The sequence below is a fragment of the Delphinus delphis genome, chromosome 8, assembly GCF_949987515.2.
Source record: "Delphinus delphis chromosome 8, mDelDel1.2, whole genome shotgun sequence".
NCBI lineage: Eukaryota > Metazoa > Chordata > Mammalia > Artiodactyla > Delphinidae > Delphinus > Delphinus delphis.
The window spans coordinates 105,724,749-105,745,721 of NC_082690.1; the positions used below are offsets into that span (position 1 = coordinate 105,724,749).

At 43.8% G+C, this 20,973-nt stretch overlaps 1 protein-coding gene across 7 annotated transcripts in view; it reads left to right on the top strand.

Annotated features, from left to right (window-relative positions):
• Nucleotides 1–20,973, top strand: part of PPP6R3 (protein phosphatase 6 regulatory subunit 3) — a 126,847-nt gene that overhangs the window by 47,868 nt on the left and 58,006 nt on the right. For 4 of the 7 annotated variants that reach the window (XM_060019445.1, XM_060019447.1, XM_060019446.1 and 1 more), the window contains 5 exons: nt 5,378–5,610; nt 10,036–10,222; nt 13,502–13,639; nt 16,510–16,575; nt 18,746–18,858. In XM_060019445.1, coding sequence (XP_059875428.1) covers nt 5,384–5,610; nt 10,036–10,222; nt 13,502–13,639; nt 16,510–16,575; nt 18,746–18,858 — 731 coding nt within the window. In that variant the 5' untranslated portion in view covers nt 5,378–5,383. Of the gene's footprint in view, nt 1–5,377; nt 5,611–10,035; nt 10,223–13,501; nt 13,640–16,509; nt 16,576–18,745; nt 18,859–20,973 lie in introns of those variants that run through there. The other 3 variants (XM_060019442.1, XM_060019443.1, XM_060019444.1) reach the window with 1 other exon arrangement.

Below are 20,973 nucleotides of genomic sequence, written 5' to 3' on the forward strand. Positions count from 1 at the left end.
AATGGAGGCAGTGGTGCTCGCTTCGGCAGCACATACACTAAAAAACTGAATGGAGGCCGTGAAGACTCAGTTTTCTCCGGGACCAGTGGGGAGTCTATTTTTTTATATTAATCAAACATCATTGTTTCCCAACATGTTCGAGTGACCTGGGCATTTTATTTTTCATCATAATATTTTTGAATTAACTTAGAAAATGAAATAAATTCCCACAGACACGTAACTATTTCAAAATTTGGCCAGGTGTATCTCTACCAGTAATGAGCCACTTGTAGCCCTCCTGATTCAAGCTAGCATTCTCCATTATCACAAGGTAAAGAATTTGAAATTTTACCTTTTATCCCTACAAATATTCCTAGAAATTAGAGGCTAAAAAACAGTTCTCGTTTTCTTGTGACCTACTTGTTTGAGTTAAGAATGTCCAAGTTGTTTCTTTTATATGTATATATGTATATGTGTGTGTGTGTATATATATATATATATATGAGAATAAACATGATTTCCCAGGTATGTTTATATTTTAAAAGAAAGAAGACCGTGGCCCATAGCCTCTCCCCACCCATCCCACATTGGCCCTTGTGTGGAAAAGGTGGGTAACTATTGACTTTGGCTGTGGAAGGAGATGGGGAAGGTATTTTAGTACCAGGAGAGAAACTTTGAATCATAATTGTAGCAATCATACAATTTGAGCTGTCTTGTCCCGAATGGCCACGTGTGACTCTTAAGCACCGGAAATGTGGCTGGTCCAGATTGCGATATGCTGTGAAGTTTCAAAACACCCATATTTTGAAGACTTAGTACCAAAAGAATTACATGTTGAAATAATAATGTTTAGCTATATGAGGTTAAATAAATACATTTAAAATTAATTTTACCAGTTTCTTTTTTACTTTTTGGTGTGGCTGCTAGAAAATTTAAGCTTACATGTGGCTCACATTGTGTCTTGAGTGATGTTTCTGTTAGCACCAGCTCGGGTGACAGTGGAGGTGTTGTGTTTCTCGTGCTGAGGGCCGGGGCCTCTAGAGAGTGCTGCAGGCAGACTGAGGTGTGTAGGGATTTGAACTTCGGGAGCATGTGCTTACGTGCCTTTGTATAAGACCCAGAAAAAATTTGTATTATAACTATTCCCTTCATAGCACATCTAAAAGAAATAGTATTAAAAATCTGTAACACATTTTGTTGTCTTAAAGTCTTTCCCCTGTGTTATCTTAGGTGAACGCAGCTACTTCTCATGTTTGTGTAGGTTGTACTTCTTACTTTAGGTGACTGCAGCTATCTAAACTGGATGTATGTTGTGCGTGTTTGTTGCAAGACTGGAGCATGCGAGGAAGTATTTAGGGTATGGGATCTTGGGGATTGAAGTGAGCCAGTTACGGAATGGCATACCAGAGGCTGGCTTCGCGGGTGTGCGGCCTGTAGTCCCACGGGGCCCACACCCAGAAGCGTTAGCTTTCAGGCTCAACATTGCTGTCTTGAGATTCTTCATAATCTTTGTATGTCTTTTTGAACCTTTGAACCCTGTGCCCTGGGCCGGCCATTCCTGGGTACAGGGTTTCCACCATTGATAGCAGTTCACAGACTTGGGCTTTACAGAGTGCAGTTTACCCCACTTGGATAGAAAATTGCCAAAATTAGGCAGTTAGTACATAATGAATAGGGGATTTTGTATTTTAAACTCATTAAAGTTCTTCTTTGTCATTTCCACAGTTTCCTTCTCATTTGTAGGCAGGACCATCAGCAGTTTCTCTCTCGAAAGCTCTTTAATAGTTTACCTTTTAGTGTGTCCATGGTGTCATTTTTTCTGGCCTCTGTTGGAAAGTGTTACGTTTTGCTTCTGTTATGTTGAAGGAAAACCCACTAATACCAGCTTGTCCACAGGGAGTTTCTGAAATAAATAACAGTCACGTGTTGGTATAGTAGGCTTTTCCTCTGTTTCTCATGGTTACATGATTATTTTGAATATACTTATAGCAGTTTATTGCAAATGATCAGCAATGGTTTAAACCCAGGACAGCAGCAGCATCTGAGGACTTGCTAGAGGTGCAGAATCTCAGGCCTGATCCCTGCTTTCCTGAATCAGAATCTGAGACTGTGTTTTAATAAGACCCCATGGAAGTTCGGTAGCATTGGTTTAAAGCTCACTTGACTTCAAGGGGGTGGTATGTTGATTACACAGAAGCTTCCAGGTGCTGAGTGCCGGTATGTCTCAGCCACCAGACCGGGCCTTTCTCATCTACTCACAGCCAGTTTACTTGTTTGAGGATATTGGGGCTTAGAGAGGTGAAGTGGTTTTCCTGAGGCCTCAGTGCCAGGCAGTTGTGGAGCCAGCATTGGAATCCAGTATGTTGAGAGGCTTAAGAGTCCTAACAAGGTTTGAGGAGAAAATGATGTTTATTTGATGGAAAGCAAGTGGTTGTAGGTGGTTTACATAAACCACAGTTGGGCCCTGTTCAATATACTCTTCCAGCAGAGCCTTGGCAGATTCTGCAGAGGGACTGACGTCCTTCTCAAACCTCTTGCACGTGACTGAACCACATCACCATACCAGGTCCCGTGTCATAGAGACAAGGTAGCACCTTTTGTTTCAGAAACAAAGTGTCACTGCTTAACTGCTTTTGAAATAAAGGTACTGTGGCCCAGGTTTTGCTTCCAAGAAGGATGATATTTTAATTTCACAGGACCCTTAATTAAAGCAGTTGATCTATGACGAGTAGATTTATGGATCCTTTGGTCCTATTTTATGCATATACAGTGATAATTTTCACTTGTGTCTTCAGTTATGAGGAAGGCGGAGCATAGCAGAGGTTGTCCTCTGCGGCAACTTCTGCCCACATACTCTTCAGCCCTTGTGGAGAAAACCCTATTTTCAAGGTACCTCATTCAACTTATAAAACAATTCTAGGATTTTGCAGAAAGATGGAGGGTAGTTTGCTTTTACCGTTTCTCTCTTTGTCAGTATTGATTTAAAAGCCTGTGAATTGGTTTACTGTAAGAAATTGTATTCCCTCTTATCGCTAAATCCTGTTGAAGTATACCTAGGTTAAGAATTTTAAAGTGTATTTATGTTTACTAAAAGTGACCTGTTGAAGTTCTGACTTTTTTCAGTTTCTTCAGAGTATCTTAGTTACATTTTTTAAAGGACTCCATTGACCTCAGGGCCCTGGGCAGTTGAACTTTGTAACAGTTAGTTCATACCTAGCTTGATTTTACTTCAAAGGGCACAAATAGAAGTAGGGCCAAGCCAGGGGTAACTAATTTACCAGTGCTGTTCGTTTCCAGTCAATTTGCTGTTTGGTTAAAAGATAGAATACATAATGTTTAAGAGTATACTGTGGTTATATTTTATTTTTAAATCGGTAGTATACCTACCCAATTTAAAGAAAATGCACTGTGGAAATGTATATTTTAAGGTGTTCTGATTTGAAAAATGCTATTCTAATTTAGGATAGTGGAAAGCAAAAGGAGTTAGGCATTTTAAAACAGATAGTTGCTCAAGAATTCCTTTTCTTGTGTATAATAAAATAAGTATAATAACACACGATGTCATGCGCTCAGGAGTTTGGAGGAGCTGGTTGGTCAGGTCGGCCATCCTGCTGGAATACAGAGCAGGTGTGTATGATGGCTCATCGTAACCCGGCCTAGGACAGGCTCTCAGATCGGCAGGCAGCGATCTTCCTTGTGGTGATTTGGGGGTGCAGGCACCTTCCTTTTGGGCTCTGCAGTCCCTTAGGGCCTTTTTTGTCATCAACATCCAGCCAGATGCCGGGGGGAGCACATAGAGGTTTTTATGGCTCACAGTACATTGGAGAAAACTTTGTAATGTGGCCATATCTACCTGCCCGAGAAGTTGGGGACATGGTCTAGGTGAGTGCCTAAGGAAGGGAGAGAATGGATCTGGTAGACAGTCCCGCCTGACACCACATGGCTCCGCCCCTCCGGGCAGGCTGTGAGGACTGTGGGGGACATGCCCGTGTGGGTTCAGAGATGGCAGAAAGGAATGTGTTAGTCAGCACTCTATTTCCTCTTGAGCAAGGGATGCTAAACTTTTTCTGTAAAGTACCAGATAGTAAATATGCAGGCCACCCATGGTCACTGTCACATATGCTTCTCTTAAACAACCCTTTAAAATTATCAAAGCCATTCTTAGCTTGCAGTTTGTGGGCTGGATTTGGTCTGTGGGCCGAAGTTTGCCAACACTTGTTATTTCATCACCACCAATTATCAGTTTTCTCTGTAAATCAGTATATGATGAGTTACCTTTATAAGGTTAAAATTTTGGAGGTCAGTTTTTAATTGAGGTAGATAATGTGATTATATCTTGATCCATATTTTAGAAGTATGACTTTGGTTTGTAGATGTTTATAGTTTTCAGTTGATGAATATGAGTGTATATCTTGTTTATAACTAGCCAGTAGTAAGGGCTTGATATGAGATTTGCTTTTGTGGTTTATTAGTACTTTTCATTATACTTTGCCTTTATGTGTGGGATTACAAAAAAATGAAAAGACATGCTACTTTAAATGAGACCTATTTTTTTTTTTTTTGAAGACTTAAGGCTAAATTGTAAACTGTGTCCAGTTTTCTGACTTCAAGTGGAGAGACCATTAGATTAGCAGAAATTCGACTTATAGACCAAAATAAGCACATACTGACCTGATACCAGTGGGACGTGGGAAGGTATTTGAATGTCACTAATGGCTTTTCAGTGTGACTTTGCTGAAGTATTTAAAATAAGGACAGTGAACTCTTTTGTCTGTAGACATCCTAGGATCGAATTTTCCGTGATCAACTTTGAAGACAAGGTGAATGATCGTTCTTTAAGGTGATCTTGCTACAGTTTTTTGTTTCTTTGTTAAGAATGGCATAGGTTTTGCCATTTTATGGCTTTCACATTTTCAGCTGTGAAGGTGCTGTCAGTGGCTAAAAGTTCTGGTTCGTGGTGGTTATTTATTTAATGTTGTAATATTCTGAAGAGTACCATGTACTTAGGTCTCGATACTTGTCATTTGTTACTGAAGATACTAGTTCTGTGTAAGAATGTATGTTTCACCCTGAAGAAAGGGTTTATTTTCTTCCTTTCCCAGCACTAAATTCTTAAAGTATGGGTGGGTTAATTTTGCAGGTTAAAATCATCCCAGGTTTTATCATTCTTTCAGCATTTTCAAGTCAAAATTTTTTGTTATCAATAAAAATATTTTCTGAGAAGGAAAAAATCTTGCCAGTTTTACTTATTTAGAAAGTATTTTATAGATTCGATATGGAACTTGTTTTTCTTATGTGACCCAAGTTGACATTTTAGACTGTAAAACTAGATGGAAACTTGAAAAATTAATATGTGAAGTTGAAATTGTATTTGAAATACTCTCTGCATTTTGTTTAGAGCAGCATGTTTTGGAAATTTGATCTTCACTCATCATCCCACATAGACACACTTCTAGAAAGAGAAGATGTAACACTGAAGGAGTTGATGGATGAGGAAGATGTTTTACAAGAATGTAAAGCTCAGAACCGCAAACTTATAGAGTTCCTGTTAAAAGCAGAATGTCTCGAAGATTTAGTCTCATTCATTATTGAAGAACCACCTCAAGACATGGATGAAAAGATCAGATACAAGTAAGAAAATTCAGTCTTCTCTTTAGGGTGGGGCTGAAGTGAAGCGGGGGTAGGGTATATTATCGTCCTTGTTGTCTAGCAGCTCTGCAGGGCTGTCGTAGACCAGTTACAGAATGTTAACATGTCAAGAGCAACAGGCTCAGTGGAGCAAACAATCCGTTCTAGAACTAAGTCCAGTGAAATCACAAGATTTTTAAAGTGAACGTTCTAAATTTTGGCCAAAAGGTTTTGTCTAAGGGCAAGGTGCATTATAAACAGTGATAAAGTTTCCTAAAATACTAAGACAATCCAAGTAAGTATTTTCTCTTTTTTGCAAATAGGAAGACAGAGATGATGTGACTACTCAAGATTACACAGCACATCTGGGCCAGAGCTTGTTTAATGAACAGCGCTGCTGATTAAATAAATTCTGACCTTTTGTTAACTGAAAATAAGGGTATGGGTCTTGGTCAACATTACTGTAGCTAAATTTAAGCAGCTAACACCTTGGATAACTGCAGTGGATTTATCTACTTCACCACTGGTGTCGTCAGCTTATAACACTTCGTATTCGGACCCCTGGAAACTCTGCGAATATTCCATATGTATTTAAAGTGTTGGGATTTCAGTTAGTTACTTTTCCATCTCCAACTCTATTGAAATATTTGTCCCCCCCTCTCTGCCTGAAAATAGAACCAATTCAGGAACAAAACAAAAAGTCATTGATGAAGCATTAAATAAACTTAATGGAATAGGAAGAATTACGGCCTACAGTAGATTCTCCTTTGCCCTTTTTCCCCCAGTCTGTCCCCCTTATCAGATATCCTTTCATTTCTTTGTGGGGAGAGTTTTGCTGTCAGAGGAATAGTACTTAGTAATGCTTCCAAGTTCTCATGGCTTGGATCTTCAAGGAAGTCATGTTCTCTGCCAGCCATTAAGGTTGACAACTAGCATGCAGCACGTCTCCACTCAGAGAGCAGTACCTCAGAAAAGAAAAGGACAGAAATTTGACAGGAATACCAGTGTACTCCTTTCGCCCCAAAGATAGATACTTTGCTACTTTGGAATTCCCTTCACAGTGAACCACCATATGTGGATGCTGCTTGTCGTGGGGCTTATCCTGGCTGGAGGCAGCGTGGTGTGGGCTTAGTATCAGGCCCACCCGGGATGCGTGTAGCCCTCTCCTAGGAGCTCTGAGAACTTGAACAAGAGGCTTACCCTTCTTGGATCTGTTTTCTCACATGCTGAATGAAGCTAATACTTCTTTAACTGGAGAAGAGTAAGCAAGCCTTGTGGAAATTGCTTATTTTACCAAAAAGTAGTCATGGCATCTGTTGTATTGCCATGCCAGCGTTTTTTGTGCTACCTTTGAGGTTGAGAGAGCAGGTGTGTTTCCCTGGGCATGCAGCCTTCTGGTTGGCACCATTTCGAGGGAGCATGGCTTGAGCTGAGCAGAGCAGTTCTCTGCTGCACTTCTGGCCTGGACAGAGCCACCAGCTGTGGTAACGTACACAGAGCCGGATAAGTCGGACAGCTGGATTAGCACAGAGTGATTTTTCAGAGGGAATCTGAAAGCTTCTCTGGGTTAAGGTTGACTGTAGTCATCTAAGGAAATTTAGACTAGTGCTTTTTAGTTTACGGATGGTGGGGTGATTGCTGTGGTTTGTGAAGTTTGTAACTGCGTATCAGTTACACATGTGGATTGAACCCATCACTTTTAATCCAGTGATCATACACAAGGTGTTAAAGGTTTGTCATTTTTACACTAACTTTTTAATCTTAATAACAGATACCTCAGTTTTAAATAATTTAGCAGAAATTTGAACAGAACTTTAAAAATAGGTCCTTAAGTACTAGTGTAAACCCAAAAGCTGAGATGCTGTTGGTCGGGTCAGGGTTCCCACAGAGGGACTTTAGAGGCAAGAGGAGAACCCGGAGGGGTGCTTCCCTCAATGTCAGGGGAGGCCAGGCTTCAGGACGGGGAGATGGGACAGGGGGCCCAGGGGATCCAGGGGCTGTGCTGACAGGCCAGGTAACCATTGGCATTTACAGCGTGGAGCACATGGGCCCCTTCAGTGCAGGTTCTCCAGGTTGTTGGACACGGAAGCCAGGCTGCAGTGCTTCTGAGGATAAACTGGAGACAAAGCAGAGAATTCTTTCAAGTAGTTCCCTGGAAAAGGAGCAGAGAGAGAAAGTGGGAGCTACAGGCAGATGTGGAGCCAGGAGAGGTGTGGTGTTTGTTTTTCTTCATAGATGCGAGAAATAACGGTGTGTGTATGTGCTGGTGAGGGTGATGCAGCGCAGGGGGAAATGGGGCTGGTGTGGAGGGAGCGGGAGGTCTCGTGATGCTCTGTGCTGGCCTCGGTCGAGAGGACAGTAGGGTGGCTTCATAGTGGGAGGAGGAAGGGGACCGGCTGCAGGTCAGGGGTATGGTTGGGCTGAACTCTCTTCCTGTCGCTTCTCTGCAGCTGAGGTCAGAGGGTGGGGTGGGGCTGGAGAGGCCTTGCTGAAGGGTGGCGTAGAGGAGGTCTTGGGGTGTTTCAGAAGCTTGTTTAATCTTAGGGAGGTAGGGAGGGAGAGAGAGAGTAGCCCCAGCCTGTTCTGAACCAGAACTTTGAGGCTTTGTGTTTGTGCCTGGGCCCCCACATGCGTGCTTCTTTAGCTCAGTCAGACCTCCAGGTCGCCGGTGGAGAAACAGGTGAAAATTTTAAAAGCTGCCCACGCGTTCTTCTGGACCTTCTGCATCAGAATTCTGAGACTACTCCCTACACACTGGGCTGTGGCCGGAGCTGGCGTCTCCAGCTTTTCCCGGCCCTTTGCCAGCAGCTTCCAAATTGGGGCAGTTGGGCTGACTCCGCCACCACCCCCGCAACCCCAGCCCCGTTGCAGCATTCAGGAAGTTTTATGAAGTAGAAGAAAAAGGGGAATTAAGACAGCTAGTATTTATTTATTCCAGGCCTCCTTCTCGGTATTTTGTATGTATTATTCTCCCCCGTGAGGTAAGGACTGTTGTCTTAATATTGCATCCTTGGAAACTGAGGCCCAGAGAAGGTAAGTAACGTGCCTGAGGTCATACAGCTTTTAAGTGGTGGAGACAGGTTCTGAGCCTAGGTGGTGTGACTCCAGAAGCCACACCTGTCGCCATTGCTTGCTCCTGCCTCCGGCACTTTGGTGACTTTGTATTATGGGGTCTTTGAGTCCTTGTGTTCTATAAAGTGAGGAAGGCTTTAATTTGATTGAGCCAAAGCCTCCGGAAGACAGCGATTTGATAATGTGATCTTTGGGGATATTCTCATACGGTTCAGTGTTCCTCCCTCATGGCAGAGCTGCTAGGCGCTGCAGCTTCTGGTCTGTTGCCAGTTGCTTCTCAAGCCCGTGGTCTCCAAACAGGCAGCTGCTTGGATGCCTCAGGGGTGCTGCATGGCTTCCGACCACACCCTTTACCCCTCTCTTTAGCCATATAGCTGCTTCTAGCTGTTTTGTCACCTCCCTGTCCTGATCAGCATTTGAGCTTGCCACTCCCTGCTACTCACCTGGGAGGGATAAAGAGCAGAGAGGTGAACGGTGGGAGGGGGAGAGTGTAGTCTGGACGGGCCTTGGAGTCTCCACTGTTGCTCTGAGAACAGATGAGAAGTCATTTGTGGTAAAAGAAGTGAGTGGAGAAAATGCATCTACTGCCTACTTTTCAGAGAGTGCCCTTGCGCTCAGGGGCGAACGTGCTTTAGGGGTACAGGTATTTCCAGGGCCGTGGGGCCTGTGGAAGAGGACTGTGTCCCACAGCAGTGAGATCTGATGGTGGGCTGATCCCAGAAGATCCTGGAAGACTGGTGTGGAGAGCTCTGTATACGGTTTTACCACCTGGGTAACTCAGGCCGTGTCCTGTTCTCTCCTGAGTATATCAGAATATTTATTCTCATAACATGTCATATGGACTGCACTCTTGATAAGCCCGGCTTTCTAACTCCAGTTACAACCCATCTGAGAATACAGGCAGCCTGTCCAGGAACCTAAGTGTATCTTGAATAGTTAAGGGTGCTGTGTGCAGTGCAGTTTCCTGGAAATGGGCGTCCCCCGCGGTTGTCCTATGAGCTGTGCTGCTTTGCATGCCAGAGCAGGCTGCTGAGGGCTGCGGCCCCAGGCTTTGACCTGCCCCATCGCGCCTCCTCCTCTGAGGAGGCCCCGCCCTTGCCTTCTGAGTCCCAGGTGTGCTCTAGTTTTGTTGGGTTCAAGCTTGGTTTAGAAACCATTTTTTAGACACAGAAGAAAATTCACTCTATAATCTCTCTAGATTAAATTGAACGGAATGGATTGAAATTATTTTCTAATTCCCAGAAGATGACTTTGTTTATTTTTCACAGAGTTTTAGGAAACCTTTCTGATTTGCATTTTACTTTATGTAATTAAACTGTTAATACAGATGATGATATAAGTATCCTGTTCTTCTAGGTATCCAAATATATCTTGTGAGTTGCTCACTTCTGATGTCTCCCAGATGAATGATAGACTGGGAGAAGATGAATCCTTGCTAATGAAATTGTATAGCTTCCTCCTAAACGATTCCCCCTTGAACCCACTACTTGCCAGTTTCTTCAGCAAGGTGCTAAGTATTCTTATCAGCAGAAAACCAGAACAGGTAAATATTGTTTTCCAAAAAGGTAAGTATTAGGGCTGATCATCCCCCTGAGATGATCCCCCAGTAATTTTGTTGCTTCAGTGTTCTGAGTGTGCCTTAAATCCAGGTTCTGTAAAAGGATATATTTTAAACCTTAAGCATTCTAAATGCTTGCTGACTTAACACTGACTTACTCATTAATGAATACATTCTAATTTGACCTCTTCTTTTCTGAGTACCTCACATCTCAGTTTTTCAGTATACTTTGGCTTCCTCTTTTGACAAGTGGTTGGAAGCATGAGAATGTTGGGGTCCATTTGTGAGGATAGTGTGGGGAGGGTGCACACTGAGCGCTTGGTGTGTGGGTGGCATCTTAGTGACTATGGTAAAGTAACAGTTTACTTATTTTTTCTTTCCCCTAAGGATGATCACAGGTGAAACTTAAAAAGCTTTCCCATAAATGCAATTGATGGTTAGTTTATGCAAATGGTGATTGTTTCTATTTTGACTCCACTCAAAAACTTGAGCCATCTGGGTACTGACTGTCATGTGCGTACACATGGAGCTCTGCTGTTGCTGTCCGGTAGGGCTTAGCAGGAGCTCATTCCTCACTGTTAACGCCAGGAACCTCTCCCCCCTCTTCCTCCTCTTCCTTCATCATCGTGGTCATCTTCTTCGTGGTGTTGTCCATCTATGTTCTCACATCCCGTCCCCCACGCTTCATTTTGTTCTTAATTCAGATGTACTGTACTTGGGAAACTTACTTTCCAAGTATCTGTCCTATGTGTAGTGGTTCTCAAAAGTGTGGTCCCTGGTCCAACAGCATGAGGACCACCCGAGAACTTGTTAGAAAAGCAAGATCTTGAGGCCCATTCCAGACGTACTGAATCAGACCCTCTGGGGGTGGGGCCAGCAATTTGGGATTTAAGAAGCCTCCCGGATGACCGTGGTGCAGGCTGAAATTTGAGAATCACTGCTCTAGTGGGAACTGGTGTGGAAAAGGACCTGCTTATTACGAGGAGGCTGTGATCCACTTATGGAAACAGGCACCCAGGGAGCAACAACAGCCTCAGATGCCCGAGTGCAACCTAGCAGTCCTGCAGAGTGCAGCCAGCAGGGGTGTGATGACAGGGGTGCAGGGGTCACACCAGTTGGGCCTGGCATCCTTCGTGGTGGAAAACAGGCTCCTTGACCCGTCCTTGCTGTCAGCAAACATGGAGGGACTGGAACTATTTTAGGCCCAGTACGTCTGTCCTTTGCCAAGGCAAAGTGGATACATGTCTTATTTTAGACGAGGCTGTTCTTTCATGTTCTTAATTGAGCAGGATTACCTTCCTAAGTGTATTGGAATTGAGGTTCTTTTTCCTTAGATAGTAATCCCCAAATCATGATCACTGCAATACAGATTGTCGTTCCTTCTTCTGTCTTTTGATGAGAAGTGACAGTACTACCGACTGTTTTAGGAAAGTGCAAGCCATCCCATCAGTCTAAGGTACCTAGTCAGTTCCAGATGGTTGTAGTCACAATTGAGACAGGGCTCACACCTTCATCATGCTTTTCTCCTCACTCTGTTCTGGGGAAACCCAAATTTGTGGGCCCTGGATTTCAGTGTACCTTTATTATATGTGAGAGTACACTTAAAGCTCTCTGCTGCTCTACATATTTGCATTGGTCTTCGAGGCCAGACATGTTACCTGTGTAAGGAACATGGCACGTGCCAATTAAATGCCGAGAGGAGGGCCCATTCGCTCTGCTGCTCGTCGGGCTTCTCATTTAAGCCCTCAGCCACGAGAGGATTCGAGAGCCCTTGCTCTTTCAGCTTCAGGGAAAGGTCACACTGCACCTTTCTATCCTTTTGAGAATTTTGAGTGTAAATAAAGGTTTCCCATCACATAATGTATTAGTAAGGATATATGCAACTGCAAGTAATGAAAAAAATTCAGACTCAGTCTGACCTAACCAGTACAGACATTCATTAACTCGTGGAGCAGGAGGTCCAGCTGCGTGAAGCATCGTCAGTGTTGGATGGGCGGGCCCCCCAGCAGTGCGGTCCTCCAGCTTGCTGTCCCTGCTGTGCCACCACGGCACTGGCTGGGACTTGTGCCTTTGGGCTCCAGAGTCAGTGCTTTTGCCACTAAATAATGCAGTATTTTGGCCACATTTGACTCTTTCTGCCTCTCTTCTCCACTGTGCTTTTAAAACTACCATGTGACTCAGTTGTGAGTGGATTAATTATGTATAACTTCTTGAAGGTTTATGTTACAGAGTTCAACCTCATTGTCTAGAGAAGCAACATGTGATGGTTAATCCTGCATTTACACCCGATGATGGTGTGAGGCAGTTTTTAGTTCATCCCTGGCTGTTAGACGTTGTGTGGGATAATGGCAGACTTGTGGCTTTGGGGGCATTTAAATCTCAGGGCATCCACTTTTTAGCTTCTAGCAAGATATTTCACTGGTCTGAGCCTCAGTTTCCTCATCTATAACACTGAGTTGAGCAACCCTGCCTCACAGGCTTCTGAGAGACTCCGGTGAGACTTTTGTCAGGGCAGCTGCCACGCTGATTGTGCTGCTTCTGGGACTTTAGAACAGGTGATTTGTGCACACGGACAGGAACCAGAAGGTACACAAGGGTGTCCAGGCCAGAACAGGTGCCTTCTTCCACCTGCGCAGGAGAGACCCAGGTGGCGGTCATGACTATATGACTGTTTTCATAACTCCTCGGGGTAACTGTCAGCCTCTTCCACACTCACTCACCCTCCTTGTGTTAATTTGATCAGGTGAATTGCTGACATAAAATGCAAATGTGATTTTCTATGGCACGTGAATTAGCCACTTTGATGTAGAAATCTTTATATTTTTTATTTTTCTTACTTGCTAGAGTACAGGTAGGATTTTGAATGTTTATTCTGTGTTTTCATGTAAAGCCTAATCGACTTGCTTTATGTCCATAAACTATTAAGTGGTGTATTTGCTTGCTCTTTATAGGGTGTTAAATTTTTAGTCCTCATTCTTTGAGAATTAATAATGAAAGTGAACAGAAATAAAAGATTATGGTGTGTTTGTATTAGGGAACATGTGGTAATTTAAGAGATTTTTTTCCCCAAGAGGTTTTTGAATGTTGTAACAATTAGAAGGCTTTCCAATTTGACATCTTACTACTAATTCAGCATTTGCTATTCCTAAACTTAAAGTGGTGGTGGATTTTGGAGGGGGCAGCTAGATGGGTCATGACTGAAAGCATCCTAAAGTTGATAGTTCCCAAGTGGTGTGTCTTTCAGTTGTGGCTGTTCTCCTCTAGATTGTGGATTTCCTAAAGAAGAAACGTGACTTTGTGGACCTTATTATGAAGCACATAGGAACATCGGCCATCATGGACTTGTTGCTCAGGCTCCTGACTTGCATTGAGCCCCCACAGCCCAGGCAGGATGTGCTGAATGTGAGTAGGATCACGGCCGCTGTGGACGGGCTGGGGAGTGGCGCTCGAGCTGCTGGGCTGCTCAGTCTGGGCGGGATTCTAGGGGATTGGTAGAAAGTGGTCTGGGAAACGGGGGTGGGGGGTGGATTCCAAAATGGGAAGAGATTCAGATCTTTCAGGATTAGGATTCCTGACGTGTACATCCCTAGGTACATAGGCTGTCTCCTTGTGAGGGGTTCTTTCCCTTTGCTGGTCTGCTCTTCAGTGGGAGTAGGAAGGTAGAATGGGAGCTAAAAGTCTCATCTGAGAATTCTGTGAGGCTTCTTTCTTGAGAAGATGGTCACACTGCAGAGATATCTCTGAAAGTCAAAAAGAAGAGGTGTTGGCATTTCTAGGGAATCTGGCTTCAGAAGTAACTTTCTTCTCGTGGATACCTAGGAGCATGGGATAAGAAGGAGAAAGGAGTTTACCTCCAAAAGGGCACATATTTTAAAATTTGGTGAGGTGGTTATTTCAGGACATGTGTGTATCCTGAGGAGCTGCCTTGGGTGGGATTTGGGTGGGCAGATGAGGGTGTGAGTGACTTGAAGGTGAGGTTTCTCACAGCCTCTCGTCTTTGCTTCTTGTCTTCTGTCTCTTCCTCTCTTTTGTCCCTTTCACCGCCTCCTTCCAGAACCATTCCCCAGTCCAATCCATCTTTTTTGTTTTTTTAATTAATTAATTTTTGGCTGTGTTGGGTCTTCGTTGCTACGCGTGGGCTTTCTCTAGTTGTGACGAGCGGGGGCTACTCTTCGTTGCGGTGTGTGGGCTTCTCATTGCGGTGACTTCTCTTGTTGTGGAGCACAGGCTCTAGGTGCATGGGCTTCATTAGTTGCGGCACGTGGGCTCAGTAGTTGTGGCTCATGGGCTCTAGAGCGCAGGCTCAGTAGTTGTGGCGCACGGGCTTCGTTGCTCCATGGCATGTGGGATCTTCCCGGACCAGAGCTCGAACCCATGTCCCCTGCATTGGCAGGTGGATTCTTAACCACTGTGCCACCAGGGAAGTCCCTCAATCCATCTTTAATACTCAACCTCAAACCTTAGAACTCTGGAAACAAGTTTTATTGAAAAAGCTAAAGACCTGAAGGCCCAGAAGGAGGGTCTGTCGGGTGGTGTCCCAGGGAAGGACATGTTCTACCAAGGTGGGCAGGCGTGCCGGAGCGTGTGTTTGTGTGAGTGGGAGAGTCTGGGGGTCGGGTCAGGGCTGGGTCTGTAGGAGCAGGCAGAGGTCTACTGAGAACCGTGGTCATGTGAGGAAGTCAGCTGCGGGGGCCTCGTGGATGGCCTGGGAGTTGCCTGTGGGAGAGGGCCCTAAATTGGGACTCTGGCCCTTTTTAGGTGTGCTTTTGTGGATGGAGTCTCTTCTCAGTAGAGGTTGGGGATTCCAGGGAAGGTAGTTAAGGATAGGAGGGATGGTCACCTTTATGTTTGGATTATTATTGGGGGAAATTATTCAGTGTGGTTTCTTAGGATTCCTTTGGTCACTGCTGGGTTGAATTTTAGGGCCCACTTCCAGAGGAATAGGTGCGTTTCTGGAGGGGTGTGGTGGTGGGTCGTGAATAAAGGCGTAGCTCGGGGGGAGGGTAGTTAGAAACCCCTCAATGTCTTACTTTGATTGGGGGGCCCACCGTGGGCTTGGGCTGTCGGTGCTTGTTAATAGCTGTGGACTCAGTGAGGGTGGGCGTTTGATTCGTTCACTGACCACAAAGTTTCCTACTTTTTCTCTTGGCCGTCAGGACCCTCTGCCCCACCTCCTATGTAGAGGTGTTTGCATCCTGCTTTAGGTCGTTGCTACTCAAAGTTTGGTCCCAAACATCACCTGGGAGCATGTTAGAAATCCCAGGTCTCACCCCTGCCCTGCTGAGTCAGAATCTGTGTTTGAACAGATTCAAACACAGTGTACTTCACGTACACATTTTAAAACATCTTAAAATGTAAAGTTGGGCCTCTGCCTTTGTGGTATAGTCTCCTAATAGCTTTTGTTTGCACTTTCCTTTGGCATGTTCTCCTTAAGGAACCTAGAGACAACCTAAGAATTTCTCCACATGCCTTTATCAAAACGTGTCCGATTTCTTGCCACCCACTCCTAGCCTCACCCCACCCCACGCCCAGCCCCGCCGCCATCTCTGTTAACCTTTGGGATTTTGTGTGTGTGCACGCCCATTCCAGGTAGTGAGTGCCTTGTTTATTACGGTGTTCCTGTTCCTTGTGGAACTAATATTACGCCGGCTGATTTTTCATTTATTCTCATCCCCTTCATATTTTCATTCATGGCAGTATTTCATATATGGTGGAAGAAGAGAGTGTCCTAATCATGGTGATAGCTTGCTAGCATGTGGCAGGGCAGACAAACTCTGTTTCTGTGGTGCCCGCCAGCCCCCACGTTTCCTGCGGTTGTTTTGGTTTTAGAAGGTAAAAAGTTCATCATGTGTTTTAAGCCAGAGGCTTGCTACTAAATATTGCTTTTCTCAGCCTTTTTGAAGCTCTCTTAAAGTGAATGCTCTCTTACAGAAAATGTATAAGTTCCATTCCCCCCGCCTTCATGTCCAAAGTACAGACCGTTTTAGTACCCAGTGTCTGAGAATTAACATCACTAAGAAACTGATGTATAGAATTTTTGGATGTGGGTATTGTGACTTGGGGAGTAGTTGGTACTGTAGCTACTGTTAAAATAATATATTCACTGGCATTTTCCTTGGGGGACTTTTAATTTCCTGTAGTGTTCAAAGTCCAGAGAAAACCTGTAACATTCTACTTAAAATGTGATGGATATTTCCAAGTATGTTTATCTTCATTGGGGCTTGAACAAGAGCCACTCATTGCTATGATTACTTCTACAATGTGTTTTACAGTGGTTAAATGAGGAGAAAATTATCCAGAGGCTTGTGGAAATAGTTCATCCATCGCAAGAAGAAGATGTAAGTTCTCGTGTGACTATAAACTTGATTTAAAAAAAAAAAATGAACCATGTTTATTTGGGCACAGAGCATAATTGTACTAGATGTGAAGGTAGAGGGTAGGTAACAGCGATCACCTGGCATTCTTCAAGTTGACAGGTTTCTAAACACCAAAGGCTTTTTAAAATACTGCATTTTGCCGATACTCAGAAAATTTCCCGGAATGTGAAACAGTGAGCCTTGGGTCTAGCTCCTTCTCCTTCTTAGAGCTGAGACTTCGTGCTGCATCTGCTTGCCTTTATTACAAACCTCCTCCACACTTTGTTTTTCTTTTATACCCATCATTAGTCCAAATGATGTGGCCACGTCTGTGTGCATTTGTTTTTTCCATCCTGGCTAAAGCTTTCCAGACAGCGCAGCAGGATCCTGGTCACCATTGAATCCTTAAGAGGGATGAGCTCTTGGTGGTTCTACTTCCTGGCTTGGGCTTTTGTGCTGACAGGTTTGGCCTTTGTCCTGGGTGCTAAAGATTGACTTGGCAGTAGAATTGAAGCTACTTTGGAGTTTGCACGTTGAGCTCCATGCTGAGGGGATGCTTGGGGGCGGGGTGGGGTCACCAGGACCAGGGGGAATGCTGCTGTAGAGGAGGCTGTCCCCCTACTTCTCTGCTGCTGCCCTTGTTGCTGCCTTCAGTAGTGGACTGACTCTTGTGGAGCTGCCAGCATTTGGCCATTTCTGCCTATGGAAATGACAGTTCCACGTGGTTCAAGGTAGTATCTACAAAGGAGTTGTTTCAAACAACATGCAGGGTATGTCATGGGGCATGGGCAGCCTCCTTGGATGCCTCTAGCTTGGACTAATCGGAGAGTGAGCGCCATAGAGGAGACAGTGCAGAGGAAGGAGCATGTGGCCGGAGCGTGTTCTCCCCACCAAGACAGATTTCCTGTGGAGGTAGATGTAGCCCCTTCTACTGCAGTCCATTAAAAAACTTTTGGTACCTGGAGTTTATCTAAAGCAGCCTCCCCATCCCACCGCCCCCTTCAGAAAAGAGAAGAGCTAACCATTAAAGGGGCTGTTGATTCCCACCCTCCCCTGAGACAGTACATCATGTGCTCCCTGCAGTATCGTTACTGCTGACTCTCAGGAAGGACACTCCAGTGTGTGCACGTACTGGGTGCTAGAGCTTCGACGGCGCCCTCGGCCTGGTTGGGGTGATGAGCCCTCCTGCTGTGGCTGGGGGAGTTGGATGGTTCCAAGAGCACATTTCCCTTGTGCTGGAAATGTGGCCGGTGCAGGCCGAGGAGAGTGAGGACAGGAGCGTGGCCTGCCCTATTCATGGGGTAGGGAGGACACATCCACAGACGAGGCTTGCTCATCACTAGGTTCCTGCTCAACAGGTACTGTCCTTGTCTGAAGGGTCCAGGAGAAGTTGACAGAGGAGAAGCCCAACTCTGCAGCAACTTTGTTTTGCAAAGGACAAGGCGTTTGGGGCATCAGCACCTTCTCTAACTGACTTGCAAGAGAAGTTAATTTTGTCTTTTGGACAGTCCTGTTGATACTTCCGTTTTGTATTAAGTGATGAATTGCATATATTTATTGAGGAAATGTTAGACTCCTGATTGCAAACAGTGGATTTTGATACCCTGGTGTGTGTTGTCATCTGTGCTGGAACCTGCTGGTCTCACTGGGCAGGTGATGCTCAGTGCCACATGCCACGGAGCATAGGCGTTTGGTGCTGAGATTTCAGAACTTTCCTGTAGAATAGCACACTGCGCACTGAAAGAAGTAATATTTCTTATCCATTAGTATATTCCAGAAAGCTGCGTTTATTTTTTTTAAGCCAAAGAATTGTGTTCATCTTTCTTTGCTGCTAAAAGGATATAAATTTGGGGGGTTATATTTTTCTTCAAGTATTTAATTAAAGAAATTTTTCCTTGTCAGAACTTTAATTACATTTCCCTACACAAAGTAACGTGTATTTTGTTTGTGGTATTGTTAAGTAAAGCCTGGAAGGGTAAAATACTCATGCTTGACATATGTTATTTCTTTGGACCCTGGCTTTTTATTCACTGTAGCTTATGGCCAGTGTTAATTTGTGTTATTTCTTAAGCAGTTTCTTCACTAACTTTATTTTATTATAAATTTGACTTCTGATGTGTTTTATAGTTAAAATTGTACTTCTTTCCTTTAGCGGCATTCAAATGCATCACAGTCACTTTGTGAAATTGTTCGCCTGAGCAGAGACCAGATGTTACAAATTCAGAACAGTACAGAACCAGACCCCCTGCTTGCCACTCTAGAAAAGTATGTTTGAAACTCTCTTCTTGTTCTTTTTTCATATTGATGCTATTTGATGTGCTTCCAGTGTAAGTACTTGGTAAGTGTTTCTTACGTGGGAATCCTGTCCCTGGAAAATAACCTGTGGATGGCTGAGAAGGCAGGAAAACCTGCTTATCTGATCTCAGCCAGTCGTGATGCCCATTGGAGACTTACAGGGTAAGAATGTAAATAAATGACATTTATATGTAGACTTTGAACTTTTCAATAATTGTAAACTAAGTTCTATAAAACTATCATGGATGGGGCAGTGACATCATAACTGCTGTCACTGCCTCCATGGTCTTTGGGGAAGATAGGTATATGAAGTAATTTGACCCATCTTAGTCAGTGATTTTTTCTTTTTTTAAATTTTTTGGCCATGCCGCGTGGCTTGCGGGATCTTAGTTCCCCGACCAGAGATTAAACCCGCACCATCAGCAGTGAAAGGGCCAAGTCCTGACCACTGGACCACCAGGGAATTCCCAGTCAGTGATTTTTAATCAGAAGTTCTTCTTAGGATCCACTGTACCTTGGCAGCTGACTGGGGTAACCTGACCAGACCTGATTCGAAGGCTTATACATCTTGTATGTTTTGTTTCTTTATATTGCTTCTGCCCTTATTTTTAGATAATTCCTAATGAACAGACATCTCATGTGTTTCAGGTGGAAGACAGCTTGGGGGTGGTGTAGTATTTTGAAATCTGCGAATGGCCAACCTACCATACTGGTATTTGTAGATTCATACATTTTCAGGAAGAGTATGGGCATACGTTTGCCTGCATCCCTACAACTGAACGTTATTTTAGTAAACAAAAATAAGGCATTTCCCCACTTTGGATGAGTAACTGGAAAGAGTGCCTACAGTTAGCGTTGTTATGTACGAGTGGCAGTCTCGCATCAGTTTACTGCTACTGTTGTTCTTCTTAATGACTTTGTTGGAATTTTTTAGTCCTCCTGTATATTGAGACTCGTTTGCATCTTTTGGCCGGGAAGACCCTTTTATTAAACTAAGACATTTGTGTGTATTGTTTACTTGGCAAGTGTGAGACAAACAAGGAACAAATTAGAGACAAGATACCTTGTTTTAAACTCTGTATTCTGAGAAATAAAGTTGTATTTTCCCAGTGTGCATTGTAGAATCGGAAGGAATTGACTAGTTCTCTCAAGTAGCAAGACAAGAGATTATCAGCTTCTGAGTAAAATGTCATCTTACCTGCCCCATTTCAGTTATTCTTGGGCATTATGGCATATGTACTCCTTTTATAATATACAATACCGATAATTGTAGTAGAAATAGGTTGAACCATGTAAAAATTAACTTACTCAAGGTTAAAAAATGTTGACTGACAGTAATTTCATATGGTTCATGACTGCACTGTCCAATAGAAATATAATAAAAGTCACATGTAATTTAAAAATTCTAGTAGCCATATTAAAGTAAAAAAATAGGTGAAATTAATTTTTATGTTTTATTTAATAGGTACAAAATAATATTTCAACATATGTTCATTTAAAAAATTATTAATGAGTGAGTCTACATTCTTTACTTTGTGCAAAGTTTTGGAAATCCAGTGTGTAGTTTACACTTAGAGCAGGCCAGTTCAGACTAGTTACCTTTTGAGCGTTCTGTGGCCACAGGTGGTGCTTGGCTCCCTTCCTGGACTGTGCAGGTTCACCCCGAGTGTCAGGCTGGTCAGTAGTAATCACTGAGTTCTTCTGTGCCAGCCCTCTCTTCACTCAACTCTATTTGGACTAAACGTGGGATCTAGCTATTGGAGCCTCTGTGTGCACTAGCTAATATATTTCAGACTGTGTTTTTAGACCTGGATCAGGCAACTGTACTTTGATGCAGAGAGGTACATAATCAACATCATTAAATGTTAGTCAGAGTAAATTTCTTCAACTACATGGTCCTAAAGAGTCAGGGGCTCCGTGGTGTCACTGAGTTAAACCTTCACTGCACTGAGCATCGGGGAGTCTTAACTCTATAACAGTGCTTCCCACACTCTTCTTGAGGATGAGAACCAACCCTTTTTAATATCAGATGTGTTCCCACATTATAGTCGTTCTCTTTAGTATCTGTTGATTGAGGAAGTACAC